This window comes from Macaca fascicularis, chromosome 1, assembly GCF_037993035.2.
Source record: "Macaca fascicularis isolate 582-1 chromosome 1, T2T-MFA8v1.1".
Lineage (NCBI taxonomy): Eukaryota > Metazoa > Chordata > Mammalia > Primates > Cercopithecidae > Macaca > Macaca fascicularis.
The window spans coordinates 200,766,073-200,789,921 of record NC_088375.1 but is presented as its reverse complement, the minus strand read 5'-3'; the positions used below and the strand labels follow the sequence as shown (position 1 = coordinate 200,789,921).

The 23,849-nt window shown below is 48.1% G+C and overlaps 1 protein-coding gene across 1 annotated transcript in view; it reads left to right on the top strand.

Moving 5' to 3' along the window:
* C1H1orf94 (chromosome 1 C1orf94 homolog) overlaps positions 1–23,533 on the top strand; it is a 41,814-nt gene extending 18,281 nt beyond the window's left edge. Inside the window, exons 2-7 of the mRNA XM_005544034.4 lie at positions 1,678–2,366; positions 5,228–5,488; positions 6,553–6,728; positions 12,588–12,665; positions 16,563–16,759; positions 23,056–23,533. Of these exons, the coding sequence (XP_005544091.3) occupies positions 1,678–2,366; positions 5,228–5,488; positions 6,553–6,728; positions 12,588–12,665; positions 16,563–16,759; positions 23,056–23,131 (1,477 nt within the window). The 3' untranslated portion in view covers positions 23,132–23,533. The remainder of the gene's footprint in view (positions 1–1,677; positions 2,367–5,227; positions 5,489–6,552; positions 6,729–12,587; positions 12,666–16,562; positions 16,760–23,055) is intronic.
* The last annotated feature ends 316 nt before the right edge of the window (positions 23,534–23,849 follow it).

Below are 23,849 nucleotides of genomic sequence, written 5' to 3'. Positions count from 1 at the left end.
ACTCATCAGGACCCAGCGACTAAAGGTTTCCTGTCTGGCACAGCAGGAAGCCTCTAAGACTGTAGACTGTGTCCACTCTGATTGACTGTTAAATGCAGTGACTACTCCCCTGGGTCTGTGTTTGGTGACATGTGAATTGTGTGCCTGCCTGTTTCTGTTTGTGTGTATGTGTGTGTGTGTGCTTGTACACAATGAGCATTACCAGGAAGGCATGGACCCTGCTGGAAGCATTCCATGGTCACCGTTTTGGAGACTCATCATGCCCTCTGAGAGGCTGGCCAGAGCTGGATCGTGTGCTGGGCCTCCAGACTGCAAAGCCTAAGCCACAGCAGCTGAGCTCCCCTATGGGGCTCCTCGATTTTTTCTCTTGGGTCTTCTTCATCATCTTCTCCTTCAGCGCTCCCGTGATAGAAGGCCGAGCCGTTTCCAGAATACTTGGTGTGGGCCACATCATCCACCTCTCATAGGAGCCCCTTGAGTGAGGACAGCAGATGGTTCTAGGTTGGTGGCTCTTGACCTCCTGGGAGCACTAGGAAGGAAGGTGCCTGTGCGGGGCCTTCAGCCAGGCCAGTAGGATTGCAATCCTTTCTACACCTGGAGAGAAGTGGCAATGAGGAGCCTAGGATCCAGGAGACCATCAGGTGCTATCAGGGACCACCAGCCAGGCCAGTAGGATTGCAATCCTTTCTACACCTGGAGAGAAGTGGCAATGAGGAGCCTAGGATCCAGGAGACCATCAGGTGCTATCAGACAGGTGCTGACCAGCAAGGGTGTAGTGGAGGACCCAGGGTCCAAGGTGCAGGTTGAGGCCAATATTTAGTTTCAGGAAGACCCCAGTGAATCAGTGCAGGGATCTCCCAACTGCTGGTGCTGCCCATGAAGTGAGACCCAGTCCACAGGCTGTGATTGGGTCAGAGGCCATGCCAGAGTGAACATGAGTATCCAAGACACTACTGTATGAGATCCAGGGGCGGGGACCAACCAAGGTTGACAGTGGTGTAAACATGACAGCTGACCTTTGAATCGCCCTTACTCTATGCCAGACACCATTCAAAGTGCTTTGCACCTCTATGATACTCCTAGTAATGAGAGGAGGAGACAGAATACCAAGATGCTGAACAATCTCCCCAGGGTCATACCGATGGGAAGTGACTGGGTCAGGGTGTAAGCTCAGGCTATCCACTCCACCATTCTGCAGTGAGGTGATGGGGGCTGCGCTACGCTCCTGTGGGCTTCCCAGGGCTCAGCCCCAGCACCCTAGACTCTGCACTTAGAGCTGTTGGCTTGCTCCTGACACCTTGGCTGCTGGGTAAAATTTCCCAGTGAACCCCTTCTCTGGTCTTTCATTGCTTCAGGTCCTGAGCTTGAAGAACAAGGAGGAATGGACTAGAATTAAGGCTCAGTGAGGCTGTGACTTGCCCCAGCTCACTCAGCAAGGTTGTTGGGAGAGGATCCAGGTTTCCCCATTTTTCAAAACCATGCTCTCAGTACTGCATCCCACCACTGTGGTATAGGACCCTCTAGGGGTCCACTGTGTGCGCTGGGTTCTCTTACCTGGAAGTGTGTTTTTGTCATGTTATGCATCCATCTCCGTTTTCTGGGGCCTATGTCCTTCTGCAGAGCCATGCCTTGGTGAGCTGGCACTAACACCGTCTGTCTCTCTGACCCATTTTCCAGAGCTCTGGAGCTCAGCAGTGGCAAAGATGAGATCTCCTTGTTGGTGGAACAGGAGTTCCTGAGCCTCACTAAAGAGCACTCGATCTTGGTCGAAGAGAGTTCTGGGGAGCTGGAGGCATCAGGCAGCTCTCCTGAGGGGACCAGAGAGCTGGCTTCCTGCATTCTTACCCCTCCTCTAGTGGCAGGCAGTAATGAGCGCCCCAGAGCCTCCATGATTGTCGGAGACAAGCTTCTGAAGCAGAAGGTGGCCATGCCCATTATCAGCAGCAGGCAGGACTGTGATTCTGCCACGTCTACTGTCACAGACATTCTGCGTGCCGCCAAGGTCAAGAGCAGCAAGGGGACAGAGGACAGGGGCCACATCCTGGGTGACTCCAACTTGGAGGTCAGCAAGCTTCTGTCCCAGTTCCCACTGAAGTCCATTGAGACATCCAAGGCCCCCGACAACAAGAGGGTGCTGAACGAGACAAGAGTCACCAAGGACTTCCTACAGGACAACCTGTTCGGAGGCCCTGAAGCCAAGGAGCCCACAGGGCTGAGCCCATTTCTGCTGCTGCCTCCCCCACCTCCTCCTGCACCCCCTGACAAGCTCCCTGAGCTCCCTGCTCAGAAGAGGCAGCTCCCAGTGTTTGCCAAGATCTGTTCCAAGCCCGAGGCTGACCCTGCTGTGGAGAGGCACCACTTGATGGGTAAGTGGAGCTGGAACTGGGGTAGAGTGGGCCTGCAAGGAGGAGGTCCTTCCCAGGAAGCCAATCAGGGCTGCAGCATGTACATAAAGCATCTTTGTGCAAAGCAGGACAAAGCAGCCTCTCTGGTGGGCACAGCCCCGAGGGAGAGGCTGTTTCCAACCTCCACAGGCTTCTTTTGCTGGGTGCCCCTGTGCAGGGCACAGCTTTTGTAAGCAAACCCAGAGTCCCTGATCTCAACATACTTTGAGAAGAGAAATAGGCACCATGTAGTAACTGGCTTAACTTTGGAATCAAACAGGTATCCAGAATACACTGAAGGAAGTGTTTACCCCAGCTGGGTTCAGGGCAAAACTGAAGCATGGGGATGCCAAGATGTATAGAAGAGAAATTTGATTAGTAGCTGGGGTCATTTGGCATCTATCTCATGGAGGCACCTTTTCTGGACATGAGGCCTGGTCCTCCCTCTCTGGGGTAGGGGGGATATGTGTAAATTATCCAGACACAGTGCAGACTGTTGACTCTGGGATCTGTTTCCTGGGACTTACTTTACTGAGGAGCTCACATTCTTCCCAGGAAAGCCAGCCACCTCCCAATCTTCTCCTACTTTATGCCCAGGATTCTGTGTGTTGTTCTAATCTAACCAGTCAGACTATATGGTTCCAAGAAGGTAGGCTGATGGCCATGGCCATTGCCTAGAGTCAGCAGTCACTAAGAGAGTGATCATACTCATGTTAGCCAAAAGAACAATTCCTTCTGGGCTATGAGCATGGATGGATAACTGAGATACACCTGTATCGGGAGGGTCCAAATTCATCTACCTGAGAAAATAAGAGCAAAGTCATCCTGAACATTCTGTGTCCTGGAGCACTGCAGGAAGGCCAAGGAATCAGAGCTGTGGATAGCAAGCTGAACTCTGGGTCCTGGACAGGTTTCTAGGAGCCAGAGGGCTTTAGGATGAGGAGCTGTAGGAGAGAGATGGTTGAGCTCTTCCCAGAGGGGAGACCTTCTTCCTACCTATTCTCCAGGAGGGACCCATAGATACCTCCCTGTTGGATGGGGCTGCTGGATTGGAGGTAGTTCTGTCCCACCCACCCCACCCACCACTTGCGCATGTCTGTGTGTACGAATGTGTGGGCAAAAGTATGCCAAAAGGAGTTTTGAAGGTTTGAGTGTATTTCTTAGAGAAAATGCAGGAGTGGTGTATCTAAGCATGTCTGTGTACACATTTGTGCATGTGTCTGTCACGTGTGTAGTTGTGTACATGTCACTAAGTCAAAGGAACAACAGATAGGAATGTGTATGTGTCTGTGGGTCCAGACCTTGGAAGAGGGAGCTTTGTAGATGTCTAAGGCACCTGTAAATATGAGTGGGAAGCTGCAGGTGTGTATGTCTCTGGGGAAAGGGCTATTACTAGTGGGTACTGTTATTTCAGCTCACTGGCTAGGGGCTGAATTCAGCAACCGGGGGAACTCCTGGAAAAGACTCTAGGAATGTTTTGCTAAAAATGTTGTTTCCTCCTAAATTGGCTCAGGCTAGAGCAGCTCTTTCCTTTGCTGGAATGGGGCTAGGAAGACAGCCTTCACCCCCAAGTTCAGCCCCCAAGCTTCTGGGCTAGGGGGCCAAAAGCTGGTGGGATCAGGTCTATTATTATCAACAGGTAACACTAAGGCACAGGTCCTTTCTGGCATCCAGAGAGATCCCGGTGCCTGCTGTTGGGCAGTGCAGTGCATAGCCATCCAGTGGGTGGCCAGGTTTCCCACCACTACTGTGGAGGACCCTGTGATGGTCCCCTAAGTATGTCTGCATTGGGAGAATAAATGCTCAGTCTCTTTAGTGAGAGACCTGGGTCTGCCACCAATCTTGTCCCTGCTCCACACTCCAGTCATATCCAATGACTCACAATGTCTCCTTGATGCTTCCAGGCCTTTGCCCACAGTTATCCATGCCTGTCATGCCTTCCTCCCCAGTACCCCTGGATATAAGGCCTTGCTGCAACCTTACTTCCTTCTGGAAGGAACCTTCTCAGACAGAAGCAGTCTCAGCCACCCTGTTCTCCGTTTCTTCCCTCTGCCACCTCGTGGTGTTCATCTGCCTTGTCCTGGGGCTATTTCTGGGAATGTGTCTCTTTTTTTCCTTGTTATGAGCTCCTGCAGGGCACAGTCTGGCTCTGACTCACAACTGTGTCCCCAGCACTCAGGTCAAGGCCTGGCACTGAGAAGTGAGCTGAATCACCTGTGAGTAATAAAACGAAAGTAGAATTCAGGATGAGAGACCAAAGTGTGTGGCTCAGACCACATGTTTTGTAGGAATGTGTGACTCCCTCACTAAGCCATGTGCTCACTGAAAGCAGGAACTGTGTCCACAATATCCTTGTATTCTCAGCCTGGCACTATGGATGGTTGGAGTGAAGGAAGGGTGGAAGGAAGGAAGGGTGGAAGGAGAGGAAAGAAAAGAAAGGTAATTCAAATAAAGGAATGATAGAAGGAAGGATAAAGGAGTGGATGGATGGAAGGAAGGTAGGAAGATAAAGATGGATAGACAGTCAAATGGATGGACAGATGGTGGATGAATAAGTAGATGGATAGAAGGAAGAAAGGCAAAGATGATGGACAGATGGGTGGATGAATGAACAGATGGATGGATTGATGGATGCATGAGATTGGGGGATCAGAATGGGCGGGGGCCAGGGAGGGTTTCAGGGAGAGATTGGGATTGTATTTGGCCGAAACAGAGTCCCCCAGAGTGGTCCAAGCCTTAGGTGTGTGCTCCAGAGGATTCATCATTTAGTCCACAGAAAGGTGCTTCTGGCATCCAGCACTTGGCCTTCCGGAGGCATTGACTCAGTTTCTCTCCTGCTATAGAATGGAGCCCTGGCACCAAGGAGCCAACAAAGGGTCAAGAGAGCCTCTTTCTCAGTCAGTGGCCCCAGAGCCAGAAGGACACCTGTGGTGAGGAGGGTTGCTGTGACCCAGTGGGCACCGCATCACTGACCCTGCTGCCCAAGAAACCTGCATGTCCAGCCGAGAAGAACTTGCTCTATGAGTTCCTTGGGGCCACCAAGAACCCAAGTGGGCAGCCGAGACTTCGAAACAAAGTAGAAGTGGATGGGCCAGAGCTGAAACGTGAGCTGACCTACCCAGGGAGGGATTGGAGGGGAGGGGGGGTTGCAGCGACCCTCACAGGCTTCAGGGTGGCTCTGTCACCAAGTGGCTGTCTTATCTATAGGCAATTTACGGCCTTTTTAGAGGTGTCAGTTTTTAAACCCATAAAATGGGGGCAGTAACTTTCTCCCTATATCCCTTGTTGGGAATACAGTTGCTAGAGAAATGTGGTTGGCTTTCGAGGGTCACATCAGCATTATTAATGGTCACTTCTGAATATAGCCCTGACCCAGCATGTATTATATCCTCTCAAATTGCCCAAGCCAAAACAAAAAATCCTTGCTGTAGATTACTTCTGCATTGAGATTATGTTCCTGCTTTCTCTTCCTATAAGTGTTCTCGTCAAACCTCTTTTCCCAAAAGGATGCCAATAAGGGGGAAACTGAGGACCCATTTCTGGTTTTATAACCCCCTACAACATCTTGTAGAAAGGAAGAAGCCAGGATTCTTATCTTGAAACAACTCAGCCTAACTTCATTCATTTAAACCAATTTTGATTCACTGCATGCTGAATTATTTAATGTTTTGAAATATATATTTTTTAATTCCCATATAGATACAACAACCTGTGAAAGTTTCTTAGTGTTGCCAAATATATGTCCTTAGGGAGGGCTGCTTTAATCATTTGATAAGGATGAATTCCAATGGCATAGCAGTGGTTCACATAAAGTTGGATTTTTCCAAAGCAGTTGAAAGAATTTCATTTTGTAAGTAGGTGAAATATAGCCCTAGCAATCTGGCTTATTGTATTCCCTTGCTAAACTGCCTTCTTTACTAGTGAATGATGGAAAGAAAAGCTCCAAGCCAGACCTTCTGGGATTTTCATACCTTCCAAATTGGCAAGGTGTGAACTAATGATGTTTACCTATAGTTGGAAATGTACTAGGACTTTGAAGAACCCTCTTGGAGCTTAAAGGACCTGACCTGTGAGACTGTGAATCCCCAGGGAAGTTGTGATGCTGAAGGTGTCCTGGCCTTTCCCTGCCTCCGTTACTGACCCGCTTTACCTCTCCTGTGACTTGCAGTTAACGCACCTGTGACGGTTGCTGACAAGAACAACCCGAAGTACACAGGGAATGTTTTCACTCCACACTTTGCTACAGCCTTGACCTCAGCAACCCTGAACCAGCCACTCTGGCTCAACCTGAACTATCCACCTCCACCAGTGTTCACGAATCACTCTACCTTCCTGCAGTATCAGGTCAGTGAACGGGCCTGGCTCTCCTGTGGACATCCACAGGGGTTTTGGCCACAGAGGAGGCGTGGCTGGCAGGGAGTCTATTTCACAAAGAGTCTTTAGACTCTTCTGAATCCCTTCCCTACATGCAAGAGGCTTCGCTGGGGCTATGGAAGGGCACTGTCAACTTGTCATCTTGTTGGTTATTTTTTTCATTGTGGTCACATCAGATCTACCCCTTGGTTCATGTGCATGCATGTGCACACCTCCACAAACACATATATGTATATTTAGTCCTAACTTTCCGCTGTCTGAATTCCAGTTCACACTGTGCTCTTTATTGCAGAGTCTCTTTGCTAGTAGTGGCTGGTTAAGTGCTTGGGCTCCCAGGAGAAGATGATGTCACAGTCCTTGTTTCCCACCTCCTTCCTGTGACTTCCTTTGAAGTTGGATGACATATATCCTAGATTATTTGGGACAGTCCCAATTTAGGTCTTCTGTTTCAGAATAATATTAATGGCATCTCTTTTCACTCTCAAGTGTCCTGGTTTGGACAACAAATTACAGTCAGCCCTCTGTATCCACGGGTTCCACATCCACAGATTCAACCAGCTTGGATGGAAAATACTTGAAGAAGGAAACAATTAAAAAAAATACAACAACAAAAAATAATGCGAATAAAAGATAATATAGTATAATAACTATTTACATAGTACATTATTAGACATTGTTAGTAATCTAGAGATTAAAGGATACAGAAGCATGTGCATAAGCTGCGTGCAAATACTATGCCATTTTATATCAGGGACTTGAGCATCCTCATATCCCTTTTTATATCAGGGACTTGAACATCTTTATATGTCATTGTGTATCAGGGACTAGAGCATCCTCATATGCCATTTTATTTTATTAGAGACAGAGTCTCACTTTATTGCCCAGGGTGGAGTGCAGTGGCATGATCTTGGCTCACTGCAATCTCTGCCTCCTAGGTTCAAGTGTTTCTCCTACCTCAGCCTCCCAAGTAGCTGGGATTACTGGTATGTGCGCCACCACACCTGGTTAATTTTTGTATTTTTAGTAGAGACAGGGTTTCACCATGTTGGCCAGGCTGGTCTCGAACTCCCCAACTCGTGTGATCCACCCGTTTCCATTTCCCAAAGAGCTGGGAGTACAGGCGTAAGCCACTGCACCCAGCCCTCAAATACCATTTTATATCAGAGAGTTGAGCATCTTTATATGTCATTTTATATCGGGGACTTGAGCATGCTCAGATTTTGGTATCCACAGGGCAGGGGAGGGAGGGTGAACTTGGAACCAATCCTCTGAGGATACCATGGGATGAGTGTATATGGCCACCTTACTTACACTACACCCAAGCAGTCTTAGCTTGTATCAACCAAGGTTGTTTGGCACACATTCTTGTTCTTGGGCTCGTAGCTGAAGGAGAAAATCAGTGGCCAGACACAAAGGGACAGTGAAGCACCTGTAGCAGGGCTGGAAATTCTGCTCACAGAACTTATTTATGCAGGGAAAATGTAGTTTCTTTATTTCGTCAATTTAACTTAATATCCCTTAAGAGCTTCCACCCACTGGGTAGAAGGAGGGAAAAATTAAATAAATGTCCACTCTGGTTTAAGCCTTAGCCCAATCCAATAACTTAAATAGTCCCTTTAGGTAGAACTCAATTTTTTCAGGAAAGACTCTCCATGCCTAAGATTTCTGTCTTCTGTTCCCCTCACTGGCTTCTCTCTAGAATTGTATGTCATTGTATGGGGAAGGGCAGGAACTCAAATTTGTGCATCCAGGACCTTGGCAAGTTGCTGCCGCAGCCTGGCCCAGCACAGCCTGAAGTAAGAAAGCAGAGAAGGGAATATTTCCAACTTGGTTTGTCCTGTTGCTATGTCCCTTCCCCCCTCTCCATCCCCAGGAACCCTATGCTGTTCTTTCCCTTTCAACACAGCACAAGGCTTATGTCCTACGGGGAAAGGGGATTGGCTCTTCTCTATATAAAGACTCTTCAATCTGCCCCACCAGGCTTAGCTTCTGAATCTTAAAGGAACTTAGCAAAGTCTCTCTCTGTTTTGTTTGCAAGCTTTTTGTTTGTGTGTGAGTTTGCTAAAGAGAACAAGTACCCATCCCCTCCCCAGGGAAGGAAAGCTCACACCCCACTGTGGAGGTGAGAGGTTGTGATGAAAGGTGACCTAAGAAGGAAGCTGAAGTGGACTAGTTTCACATTAGTAGTTTATTGTCGTGGACCAGTTTCATATTAGTAGTCTATTGTCTTTACACAGGTCTTGAAATGTTCTGTTCATTCATTCACTGACTCCTTTACCAATATGCTTCTACCCTTTCATTTTTGTGTGCTTATTCACTATTCATTTACTCACCTACTCATGATTTACTCATTTCTATGTATTTATTTGCTCATTAATTTAAGTAATTTTGAAAACCTTTTCTCCCTACACCTACTATAGGCTGAGCATTGTTCTAGTCAGGTGTGGCGGCGTGTGCCTGGAGCCCCAGCCTACACCGGAGGCTGAGACAGGAGAATTGCCTGAGCTCAGGAGTTCAGGGCTAGCCTGGACAAGATAGCGAAACCCTGTCTCTAAAAAAAAAAGTGACTAAGAAAGAATCTTGGAGTATAATACAAGTTCAGGAATAAACCAGAGATCAGCTCTATGCATCTCCATCTCTAAAGGGGAAACAACTGCATAATTCATTTAGTATAAGCCAATTCACTCTAAAATGCCCTCACAGAGCTCACCATGTAAAACTAATTTGCAATGGTTTGCTTTATTAAGTGGGGATAGCATCTCTTTGCTATGTTAATTTCTTCTGACTTTTTGGAGTGGGTGAGATTTGGACATACCATTTTCTGAGCATGAAGGTCCTCTGTCTTTAGCATCGTAGGGCTGTCTATGAGGTTCCTGCCCTTCTGAACTGAAGCAGCAGAAGGACGCTGGCTGGTAAGGCCTGCTGGGTTCTATGAGACAGTTTAAGCACTGAATGGGCCCAGCTGAAGTTGGCTGTGGAAGGCATTGGTCCTCCCAGGTGGTAAGGGAGGACAGCATAATTTACCTTCTCCCAGCTTCTGTGATCTCACAATGCTGTCCAGCTTCAAGATAGCTGAACAAGGGGCCTGAGATAATAGCAGGCAGGTTTTGAAATCAGTAGACTTGGCTTTAAAGGTTCTGCTGCTTCCAAGTTAGGCCTTAGGCTGGTTAGCTGCTCAGAGTCATGGTTTCCTCACTTGTGAAATGGGTTCATAATAATTACAGCAGCAGCAGCAGCAGCAGCAGCAGCTACTGGTATGGTTGTAAGGATTAATTGAGTCCATGGAAGGGTAAAGGCTCTTTAAAATTTAAGCTGTTACACAGATGTTGGTTTTTATTATTATTCAGCCTCAATCTTCCAAGGAAATGGGGTCAGAGAGCTTCACAGACCTTGAGGGGACAGAGAGGAGAAATGGGGAATGGTCTAGCCTAGTCTCTTCCCTCCTTAGTACTGGGAATAAAGATGAGGTCCCAAATCCAATTTACTCAGAGCTCTGTGGTGGGAGGACTCAGAGATGTGGAAGACAAAGTCCCCAACACTGAGGAGCTTCAGAGGCTCCTGGGCTACTTGGCATAAAGGAACTCTGCTCCCAATTAAGAAGGGAGGGTGCATGGGAAGAAGCCACGGCTTAAGAAAAGAAGAGTGAATGTTTATTTACCCTTCCCTGTGATTTTACAAACTTGCAATTCTAATAACTAGAAATATTGCTGAAGTCCTGCAGTGTTTTCTAACTCATGAGTGTGGCACCATCTCCTGAGAATCCGCTCCGGGACTGAGCAGCGGTGGGCAGCTGTTTGCCATCCACAGAACCTAGGGCAGCCTGGCACAAGCAGGTGTGGGATGGTGGTGGCTGGGAAAGTTGGCTGTAGAAAGCAACGGGCACCTTCCTCCCTGGTGCTGCCAGGAGGACCAGGGCCACCAGCTTAAGTGCTCTGCTGTCCCTACTGGATGGGCTCCTGTGAGGGGTGGATGGCGTGGCCCATGCTGGGCATTCTGAAGACTGCTCAGTGCTATACCTGAGGGAGAAGATGATGAAAAAGAGGCAGAGGGAAGAGGAAAGAGTCCCATAAGGAAGCTCAGCTGCGCAACTTAGGCTCTGCAGTCTGGCAGCATAGCTCTGGCCACCCTCTGAGAGGGCACAATGAGCCTCGAAAATGATGACATAGAATGCTCCCAGCAGAGATCTTTGTGGATGATGCTGTGCACACACACACATGCACACAAACAATATATATGCGTGTCTGATGTACACACATAGAAACAGGCAGGTGCACAACTGCCTGTAGAAAGCAGAGATGAGTGCTCACGGGGTTCAGAGGAGGAGGTGAAACAGAGGAGGGACACTTAGCAACCTGCCTAGTGGCCTTGGAACTCACAGAGGGCTGGGAACAGGTAAGGCAATCCCATCAGTCTGACTGCTCTGTCCAGGTTCAGGCAGAGGCTGGCGTTGCAGGGACTGGGCAGTGGTCATAATGGGAGAGAGAGGCTGCCCCAGGCTGTAGGGCTTGGAGTAAAGGGCAGCAGGTGAGTGGTTTCAGGTGAAGGTGTGGGCAGAAGTGGGAGAAGCCTGAGCACGGGAATGTCAGGAGTGTCCCCTGCATGGGAGCAGAGAGCAAGGAGGGCTCTGAGAGGATGTGCACTCTTGGGGACCTGGAAGATGGAGCAGGAGGAGAACAGGGAGGCCTGCTCACAGACTCCATGTCAGAAAGTCCACAGGCCATGAGGAAATCCTCAAGGGTGTAGGATCAGCCATCATCAATACTTTGGTCACTGGCACAAGCTGAGCCCAGAATGAAGGCAGCCTCTCGGGCAGCGGATCTTCTGAGATGTCCTGGGCTGAGAGGTGCTTTGGGTTTTGAGCCTCATCTTGAGGGAAAACTGGATTTGCAGGTGGAGGCAGAGTCTGGGACTAGAAATGACCACTGCCACAGCAGCAGTTCTGCGGGTGTGTGTATATGTGTGTGTGTGTGTCTTATGTCTGTGTGTGAACACATGGGCACCCCAAGACAGAATTGTGAGTAAAATATCAATTTCCCATCTGGCTGAACTGCCAGAAAGCTTTTTAAGAGAGGAGGCAGTGAGGGATGACAAACACACCGAACATTGAGTCCTTAGTATGTGCTGGGCACTATTGTAAGCTCTTTAGATGTGTTAACACATTCATCCTCACACTGCCCCTCTCTGTACGCTACAGACACAGCTATATGCATGGGCACATAGATACACAGCAACACTAACACGCCTGGGTTCACAGTTGTATATTTGTACACAGAAATACACAGCTGCATAGACACAAGTGCAAACACACATGCAGGTGTACTTAAACATGGATGCAAACCAACACTCACACGTAGAGATGTGCATGGACACCTTGTGTCTTCAGGGGGCAGGTATGGGATTAGGGGAAGGCATTTACAAAAGTTGTGTGGACAGCAACAAAGATAATGTGGCTACCTTCACAGGCTTTGCGGGCCTGAGCACATGTAATTTTTTAGAGAAGGAAAAAGAGGCTCAGAGATGCGAAGTGATTTGCCTAAGGTCACACAGCCACTAAGAGAGAGATCTGGGACCCAGGAAGCAGTCAGGCTCCTGAAGCTCCTATCTCCCACACTCACTGGAAAGGCTGTGAAGGCTGCCTAAGAGGGGCTTCCTGTGTGGTGTGAGTCCTGCTTCTCCTGGTCTGATTCCAGCTGGCCTCAGACAGCCCATGGGTGTGGCCGGCGATGTGATGGGACAAACTCGACCCTGTCTGGGGACTGAGCTGAGAAGCTGCTGCCTTCTGGCAGGGAGCCCCCTGCCTGGCCATACTGAGCCTCTCTTTCTCCCCAGGGCCTGTATCCACAGCAGGCAGCAAGGATGCCCTATCAGCAGGCTTTGCATCCCCAGCTGGGATGTTACTCCCAACAGGTGAGTAGACGTTCTCTCCTCCTCTGTCCTGGCTTCATGAAGGCCTTTGGGTCACAGGGTGCATCTGCTCCCTCCTCTTGGTCCAGCTGGTGACCAGCCACCTGGCCTACCATTGGCTCCGGAGTACAGACTCACATGCTGGCATGCATGTGGAAATCACAAACTGATGTCCCTGTGTGACAACACAGGGCACTTAAGGGAGCCCCTCATGCATGCTGGGCCTGTCCGTAAGCACTGTGTCTGCACTAACTAATTTAGCCTTCAAAATTACTCTGTGAGGTAGGTTATAGATGAGGAAACCCAAGCGCAGAGAGATTAAGTAACTTGCTCAAAGTCATAAAGTGAACATACAAATTAGGTGTTGCTGTGGCAATACCAATACATCGCCTCCACATCTCGGGGACTTTCAACAATGAATATTAATTTCTTGCTCGGGTCTACGGGCTGGCTGAGCTGGGCTGTGGATCAGGTTTACGTGGGTTCCATGTGCCTCTCCTGGGCCTGTGCTGAAGATTCAGTACCTGTTGCTCTTTCCACGGTGGATGGCAAGAGCCCAACAGGGCAAGAAGAAACACGTGATCCCTCTGAAATCCTCAGCTCAGACCTGTCCGTGGGAACTTCCACCCACCTTCCACTGGCCAATGCAAACGACATGGCTTTGCTCAGCTTCAGTGGGACTGAGGAGTCATATTCTTCCCATGTAGGGTTGCCAGTTAAAATCCAGGACACCCAATTAAATTTGAATTTCAGATAAACAAGGAAAACATGTGTAGTGTAAGTTATGTCCCAAATATTTCACATGATATACTTATGCTAAAAATATGTATTTATCTGAAAATTGAGTTTAACTGGGTGTCCTGTATTTTTATTTGCTAAATCTGGCAACACTACTTTCATGGGTAGGTCGGGATAAATATCTGTGGGACAGTAATTGAGGTTTGACCTCTGGCAGGCTGGCGTGCCAATGACCATGCTTTACTACGTCTTGTATGTAGATGCACAAAAATACAGCCTGAAAATAAAGCAGCAGAAAGAGAAATGCACACACACACACACACACACACACGCAGATAGAAACACAGGTATAGTTGTACACATGCCACCAAGCTGCGGGGGTCTGTGTGCAGGCACAGGCACACAAATGGATACAGAAGCACATTGAGGGGTATTGAGTCTTGGGGCAGGGATGGGGGTATGAGGAAAGGAGCTTAGACTGGAGGAGCAGAGGGCACCAACACCCAGCCTGCCATAGCCCCAGGCTGGCCTTGCTCTTCCATACAAAGGTGGACACTCCCACACTCCAACTCATACAGCCTCTGCCTCTCCTGTCTCCACAGGGAGCTCCATCCTCTGTGCAAACTGCACCTCTGACCTGAAATGTGTTAGAATGTTCGGGAGGGTAGGGAAGAGCCCGTAGGTGTAGGCAGCTTTGTTACCTGGGCCAGCACTGATTTCTCAGCAGCAGGAACCCTTGCATCCTGAGACGAAGCTGGGATGAGAGATGATCTGGGTCAGGAAACCTCAGCCCCATTGCCTCCACCCCTTGAACAGGAATATCATTGACCTGGCTCCAGGGAGAATATTTTTAGACAATTACGTGTATGTGTACGCACACATGCATGTGTATGTATTTGAAAAAAGTAATATAAAAACATGGTAAAAAATTTTAAAACTTGGAGGCAATCACTGTTTAATGGTTTTTTTTTACATATTTTTCCGGCGATATCTATTTATATAAACATTTTTATATAAATGCAGCATTCTGGGCACACTGTTCCATTGCTTTTGTCAGTGAGGATTATATTTGGAGACGGCTCCAGAGCAGGCTACAAAGCTCTACTTTATAGTGTCATCAGATACATGGAATCAGGGGCACATTTTTGATAACATCGTGTGAGCCCTAGGACCTGCCTCCTCCATTTTGATCCCCTCCCAGGGCCAGGCAGTTCCTCCCCCATGAGGACAGGGGTACTTTCTGCCATACTGACCCACAGGGTCATGACTCCCATCTGTCCTGGAAGGTGCTCTTGGTGTGTTCTGACCTTTAGCTCATCACCTTGGGATTTGGTACCTGTGCCCAGCATCACCAGGCCTCACATCTCCACTGGAGAACACTGGGGAGAACCAGGAGGGAGGACTCCGGTTTCCAGAGAGGACACAGCATAGAGAGGCTGGTGTGAAACAAAGTATGAGCTCTGGGCTTACCCTTCCGGGGTTCTGACCACAACTCAGATGCTGGAAACACTGAGAAAGTTGCTTCACTTCTCTGAACCTCAGATTTCCTGTTTCCAATAATAATGGTCCTACCTCACAGGGCTTTCTGGAGTTTTAATGACAGCATCCATGTGAAGGGCTGGGCACATTTTAAGCACTCAATGAGTGCTAGCCTTTGTGGATTTTTTTTTTTTTTTTTTTTTTTTTTAGACGGAGTTTCGCTCTGTTGCCCAATCTGGAGTGCAGCGGCATGATCTTAACTCACTGCAACCTTCGCCTCCTATGTTCAAGCGATTTCTCCTGCCTCAGCCTCCTGAGTAGCTGGGGCTACAGGCATGCACCACCACGCCCGACTAATTGTTGTATTTTTAGTGGAAACGGGGTTTCACCATATTGGCCAGGCTGGTCTCGAACTCCTGACCTTGTGATCCACCCGCCTCGGCCTCCCAAAGTGCTGGGATTACAGGCGTGAGCCATCACACCCAGCCATCACACACACCCCTTTGTGGATTTTTTTTTAGATAAGGGCGTATGGGGTGAGAGAGGGCTGTCAGAGTGCCCGATTCCTGAGCACTTGGACCCCAGACTTGCTATTAAAATGGAAATCCAGAAGTTTCTTCAAGTTCTGACTGATACTCCCCTCAGCACAGAAGAGGATAGACGTCAGCTCCGTATGAGAAAAGGTTTTCTGATATTTGGAGCTGTCAGTAGTGGAATGTAGTGCTCATAAGGTAATGAGCCCCGCATCATTTAGGTATTCAAGAAGATGCCTTAGTGGTCTTTTCTTTCCTCCCTCCTTCCTTCTGCCCCTCTTCGCTTTCCTCTCTCTCCTTTTCTTGCATTCATTCATTTAACTTATGTTTGTTAAGCAGCGACTGTGTCCCAGGCACTGTCATAGGGCTGGGAAGAGAGTGGTCAACAAGATGGATGAGGTCTCTGCCTTGTCGTGGCAAGATGGTGGGAGCCCCAGCTCTTGGTTGGAGTTCATCACGGGCAATCTCGGAAGCCCCACTGAATTCCTGTATTTCCCTAGAGTTTGTACTCAACCCCATTGCCCTTTTTTGCCCTTCCTCCTAGACTCACACTGTTCACGATGGCAGCCACCAGCTATGTGTGGCTATTTAAATTTAAATTAGCTGAAATTAAGTATAATTCAAAACTCAGTTCCTCATGCCCATGAGCCACATTTCAAATGCTCAATTGTCGTGTGTGGCTGGTGGCTTCCACGTCACATGGCACAGATGTAGGACATTGCTGCCATCGCAGGACTTTCCACTGGGCAGGGCTGTCTCGGACTTGGAATCTGTTGAAAGGATCTCAGGAGAGATAGAAGCCAGAGCTGTGTAAATCACAACAGCTTTCTGGGGATAATGAAAGCCTTAAAAATAAACAAGGGGCTTTTGAGATGATTATTGACAGAGGGAAAAGCTAGGGAAACAGGGAAGAGAATGGAAATAATATTGATTTGCTATGTGCTATATGCCTGTAGAAGACATATAGGCTCAACTTCTGTAGAACTCACGACAGAAGTTGAGCCCTAGGCTTTCTCCATTCCAACATGTTGCCTTCTACGTACCCAACAGTGACTGAGGGGCACAGGAGCTGAGGCTGGGGGCGGGTGGCTGGGCTTAGAGTTGGGCTAGGGAATGGTGACGTCACCCCTCTCTTCTCTATGGCCTGCAGGTGACGCCATACAACCCACAGCAGATGGGACAGCAGATCTTCCGCTCTTCCTACACCCCACTACTGAGCTACATCCCTTTTGTCCAACCCAATTATCCCTACCCTCAGAGGACACCTCCAAAGATGTCTGCCAACCCCCGAGACCCTCCCCCAATGGCAGGAGATGGACCGCAGTACCTCTTTCCCCAAGCATATGGGTGAGTTAGCCCATACTGGAGGCCTAAGGGTATCCAGAAAGCTGGTGGGAGTGGGAGCAAGTTGAGTGGGCTTGCCAATGCTCTCTTGGTACCTGTGTTCCATGGCTGTGGGGTGGGATGGGCCCTGTACCCATAGGCCAGTGGTTGTGTGGGTCCTGGAGGGACTTGGTGCAGCGATGAAGAGGGTCTGGGCCCTGGTGGGCCCCTTTTGTAGGTGCATTTCAGGTCTGGTTGCAGAAATGCAACTACGTGGTTCATAACAAATGGATACCCCTCTCCACAGGCAGGGGCATTTGGTGCAGTGATACATTTGCCTTTACCCATGTGCTTGGTTACAACAGGACATGGCCAGCTAATCTCCTTAGAGCTCTCACCTCCCACTGTCCGCACCCTGAGCTCCTTGCCAGACTAATCTCCCGAACATCCCATTGACTTTGTGATGGGCCCTGCTGAAGAGCCTTCGACTGCTTATCAAGGCTACCCACACTTTTCCACCAAGTTCCCCAAACTGCAGAGGCAAGGAGCTCCTATTTCCTGGGACGGTCTGAGGGCTTAACATTCTGGCTCAACAACAAACTCAACATTCTGGCTGAAAATTCTACTCAAATTGTACATGCTGTTGAGTCATAAATTTGTGTTTGTTTTAATATAATAATACATAGCCATTCATTCCCACCCACCAAACCTTCCACTAATATGGATGCTCCAAGCGTCAGGTGGTGCTGTGTCATTCCTGGGAATCCCAGTCTCCCGGGCACACCCTGGGGAATGGGTGCCCGGGTTTGAGAAACTCACTTTATAGGATGAAGGCCAAACGTCCCAGCCTGACAGAGATTCCCATCCTTCCACCTCCCCATCACAGAACCTTCCCTGCTGTGCCGATCCGTGTCCCCAAACTCTCATCCTTTCAATCAGTATTTTCTCCAAATAGCTTGTTAAAAGGCATAAATGCAGAAAGTGGTTTCAGTAGTCAGATCTGTTTGGGAAAAGCTGTGGGAAACAGAGATAAACAGATTTCTTAACTTTTGGAATTCTCAGATCATTTAATTTCCTAGGGTGCATGGAGAATGTTCAAGAAGGTGGTCAATAGTATTATTTAAACATGAAATCCACGCCCTTTTTAATTTTATTATTATTTTTTTGAGATGGAGTTTCACTCTTGTTGCTCAGGCTGGAGTGCAATGGTGCGATCTCGGCTCACTGCAACCTCCACCTCCCAGGTTCAAGCGATTATCTTGCCTCAGCCTCCCAAGTAGCTGGGATTACAGGCGTCCACCACCACACCCAGCTAATTTTTGTATTTTTAGTAGAGACGGGGTTTCACCATGTTGGCCAGGCTGGTCTCAAACTCCTGACCTCAGGTGATCTGCCTGCCTTGGCCTCCCAAAGTGCTGGGATGACAGCCATGAGCCACTGCGCCCAGCATCCACACCCTTTTAAAAAAATATTTCCTCCCTTCCCTTCCCTTCCCTTCCCTTCCCTTCCCTTCCCTTCCCTTCCTTCTTTCCTCCCTCCCTCCCTCTTTTCCTCTCTCCCTCCCTCTCTTTTCCTTTCTCTTGCAGAGTATAGCATGGTGTGTTCCACCTAACACACCCTGGGAAACGCTGTGTTAACACATGTAGTTAATTTGAATTTAGCCTGCAGGGGACCCATAGATGAATAGCATATGCTTCTTCCCTTCAGAGAACTGAGAGCAGATGAAATGTGGGTACAACAATGTTAGTGCCCTGGCAAAGTGAAAGCCATCAAAGTGGCCCGAGGACAGAGGCAGGATCCCTGCAGCGGGGGAGGTTCCTGTGAGCAGTGCTGGGAGGAGGGCATTCCAGGCAGGAGGAGCAAGGCCCTCAGATGGGAAGGCATGCGGCAAGCTGGAGGCCTGGGGAATAAAGGCATCTGGCTGAAGCATTAGATTTGTCTCTGAAAAAGGTGGAAAACCGGATTGGAAAAGGGAAGTTGGGACTGGATTATGAAAGGCTTTGGACTGCTAGGCCTGGGGATCCAGGGAAGATTTATGCACATCGGAGTGAATTGATGGGCTGGAAGTAAGAGAAACAGGAAGCAGGATAGGGTGTGGTCTGGAGGTGGCTCTAGGGGCCTATGGGAGAGATTATCATCCCCTAGAGGTGAGAATAGAGACCCAGATAAGCTGCCTGCAGGCTGGCCAACTTCCCACATTCTGTGCGGTGACTCTGGTTTCTGGGAAGATAGACTTGCCGAAGGAGATAGCCCTGGCTGTGTCTGGGAGAAAGAGTGGTCTTAATGTCTCCTCAGTCAGCTTTCGGGAACCACCGATCGGGAGCTGTGAGACCAGAAGGTTGAGACCTGGTCTCCACAGGTCTGCAGAGGTTGGAGGAGTGGGAAGGTAACCCGAGGAAGGAGCAGCCTGAGAAGTGGGAGACAGCCTGGGGAGAGCCAGAGACAGCGGAGGCAAAGAGGAGGGTGAGGAGAAGGAGCGGGGTGGATTGGCGTTCTGAGAGGCTGAGGAAACCAGGATCATGAGGTCAGAAAAATAATGTAAAGGGTGCAAGCCTGAGTACCCAGAGGGGATGATCTCTTCATTCAAAAAACATTGATCCAGCACCTTGTATGTGCCTGGCACTGTTGTAGGCACCAGGGATAATGGAGTGAACGAGACAAAAGTTTTCCTTCTCTTAAGGAACTTTCATTCTAGGAGGAGAAATGGACATTAAGGAGATAAACAAGCAAGTATGCAAAGTCAGGTCCTTGGGATATGGGTTAGGATGGGGAGAAGAATCAAGGGTAGCTTCTTGAACCAAGATCTAAATGAAATGAGAGAATGAACCATGCATCTATGTCGGGGATGAGCCTCTGGGCAGAAAGAATAGAAAGTGCAAAGGCTCTGAGGTGGGAACCTGTGGCTGCAGCACAAACAGTGAGGGACGGAGTTCGTGGAATTAAAATCAGAGGTAGCCAGGGCCAGACTAGACAAGGCCTGGTAGACATGACTAGAAATCTTGTTTCAGGAGCAGTGGAAAACCATGTAGGCTTTTACATTGATGAGGACGTGTTCTAATTTTCTATACAAAACAGATCACATTGCCCAATGTCTGAAGAATGGACTATGAGGGTAAGAGCTGAGGCAGGGGAGTAGGCTAGGCGCTCTATATTGAGCAAGAGGCATTGGTGGCATGGATGAAGGCAGTGGCCCTGGGAAAGGGGGCAGGTGAAAAGATCTGTGATGTGTTCTTTTCTTGGTAGAATTGGTGGGACTTGATGATGGTTGAATGTGTAATGAGGGAAGGGAAAAGTCAAGCAAATTCCTTGGTTTTTGATTTGTGCAACTGGAGCAGTAGCAATGCCAAAATACTAAGGTCATTGGGCCGGGCGCAGTGGCTCACGCCTGTAATCCCAGCACTTTGGGAGGCCAAGGTGGGTGGATCACTTGAGGTCAGGAGTTCGAGACCAGTCTGGCCAAGATGGTAAAACCCCGTCTCTACTAAAAATACAAAAATTAGCTGGGCATGGTGGTGAGTGCCTGTAATCCCAGCTACTCGGGCAGCTGAGGCAGGAGAATCACTTGAGCCTGGGAAACGGAGGTTGCTGTGAGCTAAGATCATGCCGTTGTACTTCAGCCTGGGCGACAGAGCAAGACTCCATCTCAAAAACAAAACAAAACAAAGCAAAATAAACAAACAACAACAAAAAACAAAAAACAACCAAGGTCATGACGACTAGAACGAGGATCTGTTTACCAAGAGTCAGTCTTGGACATGTGAAAATTGTGAGTGTCATTAGACAGATGGGTGGAGCTTTGGATAGGTAGGTGCATATAGGAGTCCGGAACTCAGGGGAGAGATTGGGGCTGGTAATACATTTGGGAGCCATTTGCATATACATGATATTTCAAGGAATGGGATGGGATGGAATGAGATCGCCCAAAATACACAAGTATAGAGAAGAGAAGAGGTCCAAGGGCTGAGCCTTGAGACTTCCAGCATGTAGAGGCTGCAGAGATGTGGAGGAACCAGCAAAGACTCTATCAATAAATAGGACTGTCTAGTGAGGTGGGGAAAAAATGGGAAAGTGGAGTGCAGGAAGCCAAGTGAAGACAGTGTTTCCTGAACAAAGTGCTGGTTTTGGGGTGGTGATGTGAGGTGCTGGATGGAACAAGATCAAGGTGAGGCTGCACCTGGCTGGGGAAGACGCATGGGCCTAAGCAGAAAGTTTAGTGTGGAAGACAACGAGGGTCAGCAGAAAAGGTGGAATCAAGAGAAAAAACTGTGTAAAGGGGAGAGGAAGGAGAGAGGGGCTTCCATGTCCTCAGGGAAGGAGAAGTAGAGCCCTCCCCTCTGCCAAGTCTATTTGTATACATTCATCAGGGTGGGATAAACATACAATTTATCTTCCGAGCAATAATAAATTTGAGAGTTAAAAGGAGTACAGATAATAATATACCAGGCCAGATGCAGTGGCTCACACCTGTAATTCCAGCACTTTGGGAGGCCAAAGCAGGCGGATCACCTGAGGTCAGGAGTTTGAGACCATCCTGGCCAACATGGTGAAACTCCGTCTCTACTAAAAATACAAAAAATTAGCCGGGTGTGATGATGCACACGTGTAGTCTCAACTACTTGGGAGACTGAGGCACAAGAATCGCTTGGACCTGGGAGGCAGAGATTGCAGTGAGTAGAGATTGTGCTACTGCACTCCAGCCTGAGTGACAGAGCAAGACTCTGTTTCAAATAAAAAACTATAAAATAATTATACTAGAAATACCAACATAGAGGCTGGCCCAGGCAAACCAAGACATATGTTCATCATACTCAACAGGCTACTCAAGCTCCTCCTCCTCCAGGAAGCATTCCTTGTTAACTCTTGTCCACACAGATTGCTCCTCTTCCTGACCCTCTAGTGTACATACTGTCTTGATCATGCCAGTGGCCGTTGATCTGATCAGAAGTTCTCAACCTGGAGGAGCTAGCTGCGTGTGTGGCAATCAGATATGAGCTGTGTCATGATCATTGTTGATTACTGATAATTGTTAAATACTGAAGTATGGGTTACAGCCTTTATTTTGTAAGTAGAAGGCAGGGTATCCCTGTAATAATATCATTACAATTTCTGAATGATCTTTTAATATGATTTCTGAAAGAGAGAAATAGAGGTTGGGTTACCGCGGGCATGGATTGCTTATGAGGCACCCACATTGTGTCAGGTCCTGGGCACTGGATATGAAATAGGTAAAGTCTCTGCTCTCTTGGGACTTATTTTAGTGAGAAGGGAGTGAGATGACCCAGCCTAACTTGCCTATGGACCCTCAGTGAGCAACAGACACAGTTAGCTGCTGAGGCACTACAAATGAATGCCGTGGTCTATTTCCATTGCTTCTTCCCTCCTCCAATTGAGGAATTGTTTCATCAGTTCATAGGAGGGTAACACGGACGTGAATCTCTTGTATAATACGCATCTGGCCAGCTGAAAAGTGATTGAGAATCCCAGGATTAGATTAAATCTAGCCATTTGCTCTACTGTAATTTGTATTGAGTTCTGTTCCCATTCATTCAAAATATCTGAGCAGATGGGTGAAGAAATTACAGTAGGATTCCAGAAGTGTGAGTAAATGATTCCATCTGGAGAGGTCAGGGAAGTCTTCACAGAGGAGATGGCTTTTGAACTCTATTTTGAAGTATGGATAGGAGTGTGCCAGGGAGAAAAGGAGAAGCGTGTGCATTTCTGCTCTTAGAGGGTGAGGCACACGTCTTAACTCTTCCTTCCCTGAGGGTCTAGCAAAGACCTAGGCACTCAGTGATGTCTCAACGCTTACTTCTCAGTCAGGGTTGGAGTGAAGGGCCTGATTTAGCTTGGTGCTGGTAAGGGGAGGAGGGACTCTAGGATTGTCCAGCCTCGAAGATCTTATGCTGGACTTGCCTCTAAGTTCTCTGATGTTGTAGATTTTCCTGAGGGACACATCTGGTCCTCTAAGGCAGGTAGAGTGGTCACAGGAATACAGGTAAGATGCTTAGGTCCAGAGAGGGTCCCTGTTCTATGGGTCTTGGGCAGGGACAGAGTGTAGGCTTCATTGAAACAATATTTGCTGGCTCCCAGGGGCTTCCTGATCCAAGTAAGCATAAGGAGAAGTGCTTAATTGTCCTCTAATTGTATTATTTTAATATTTCACTTTCCCAAGGCCAAAGCTTTTTTCTTATGGCAAAGCCTTTACCTTCTAAGCCTGTCATGGTCTTCACTGTTTCAAAAATTAATATATTATTTCTTTTCTAATCCTTTCTGATAACATTAGGAATCTCATCATGGCGTTTACCCTCCCTCTCTTCCAGGTTCGGCTCGACATCCGGAGGGCCCTTGATGCACAGCCCCTATTTTTCCTCCAGTGGGAATGGCATAAACTTTTAGATCTCCTTCTCTTCCCCCTTTTCCTCCCTTAGCCCTCGGATCAGGGCTAAGGGCTTTTTGAATTGTTGGATTCTGCAAAAGCTTGGTATGAAGTTTGGAAAGGCAAGGTTCTGACCAGGTCACAGACAGAAAACAGCAAGACCAGATTCATCTATTGGCCAACACTGACACACAAACAGCCCCCCTCACACATGGCACAAGCTATACACACACACACACACACACACACACACACACACACACACACGCTCCTCATATTCATACTTGCTTGCTCAACCACTTATGCATCTGTATTTAGCTAACATGAGTGATTTTTGTTTTTGTTGTTGTTGGTAAAATAGAAGTAAGACACTTAATTTTAGAAAGTTTGTATTTTATGATAAAAGTATGAGCTGCTTGAAATGGAGTGCGCCTGTTTATTTTTGTTGTGTTCTGCGTAATCTTTACTGCTCATTTTCCCCACGAGACTCAGTGTTTACTCAGGACATGAAAGGAGACCACAAGCTGGAGTCCTCAGAGTGCTGCTGTCTAAATATGGGACCTAAGGGATCATAAGCGAGAGGGCTTATCTCTTTTCCCCTGTGATCCACTCACCTCTCAACATCTCAGTGTATGCATCTCAGGAAAGGACATCATAAAGGGAATGCACTCTCTCCTATCCCAAGTGGAAGTTTTCCATAAAAAGTCCCTTTTGGACAAACAATTGGAAAATGTAGCC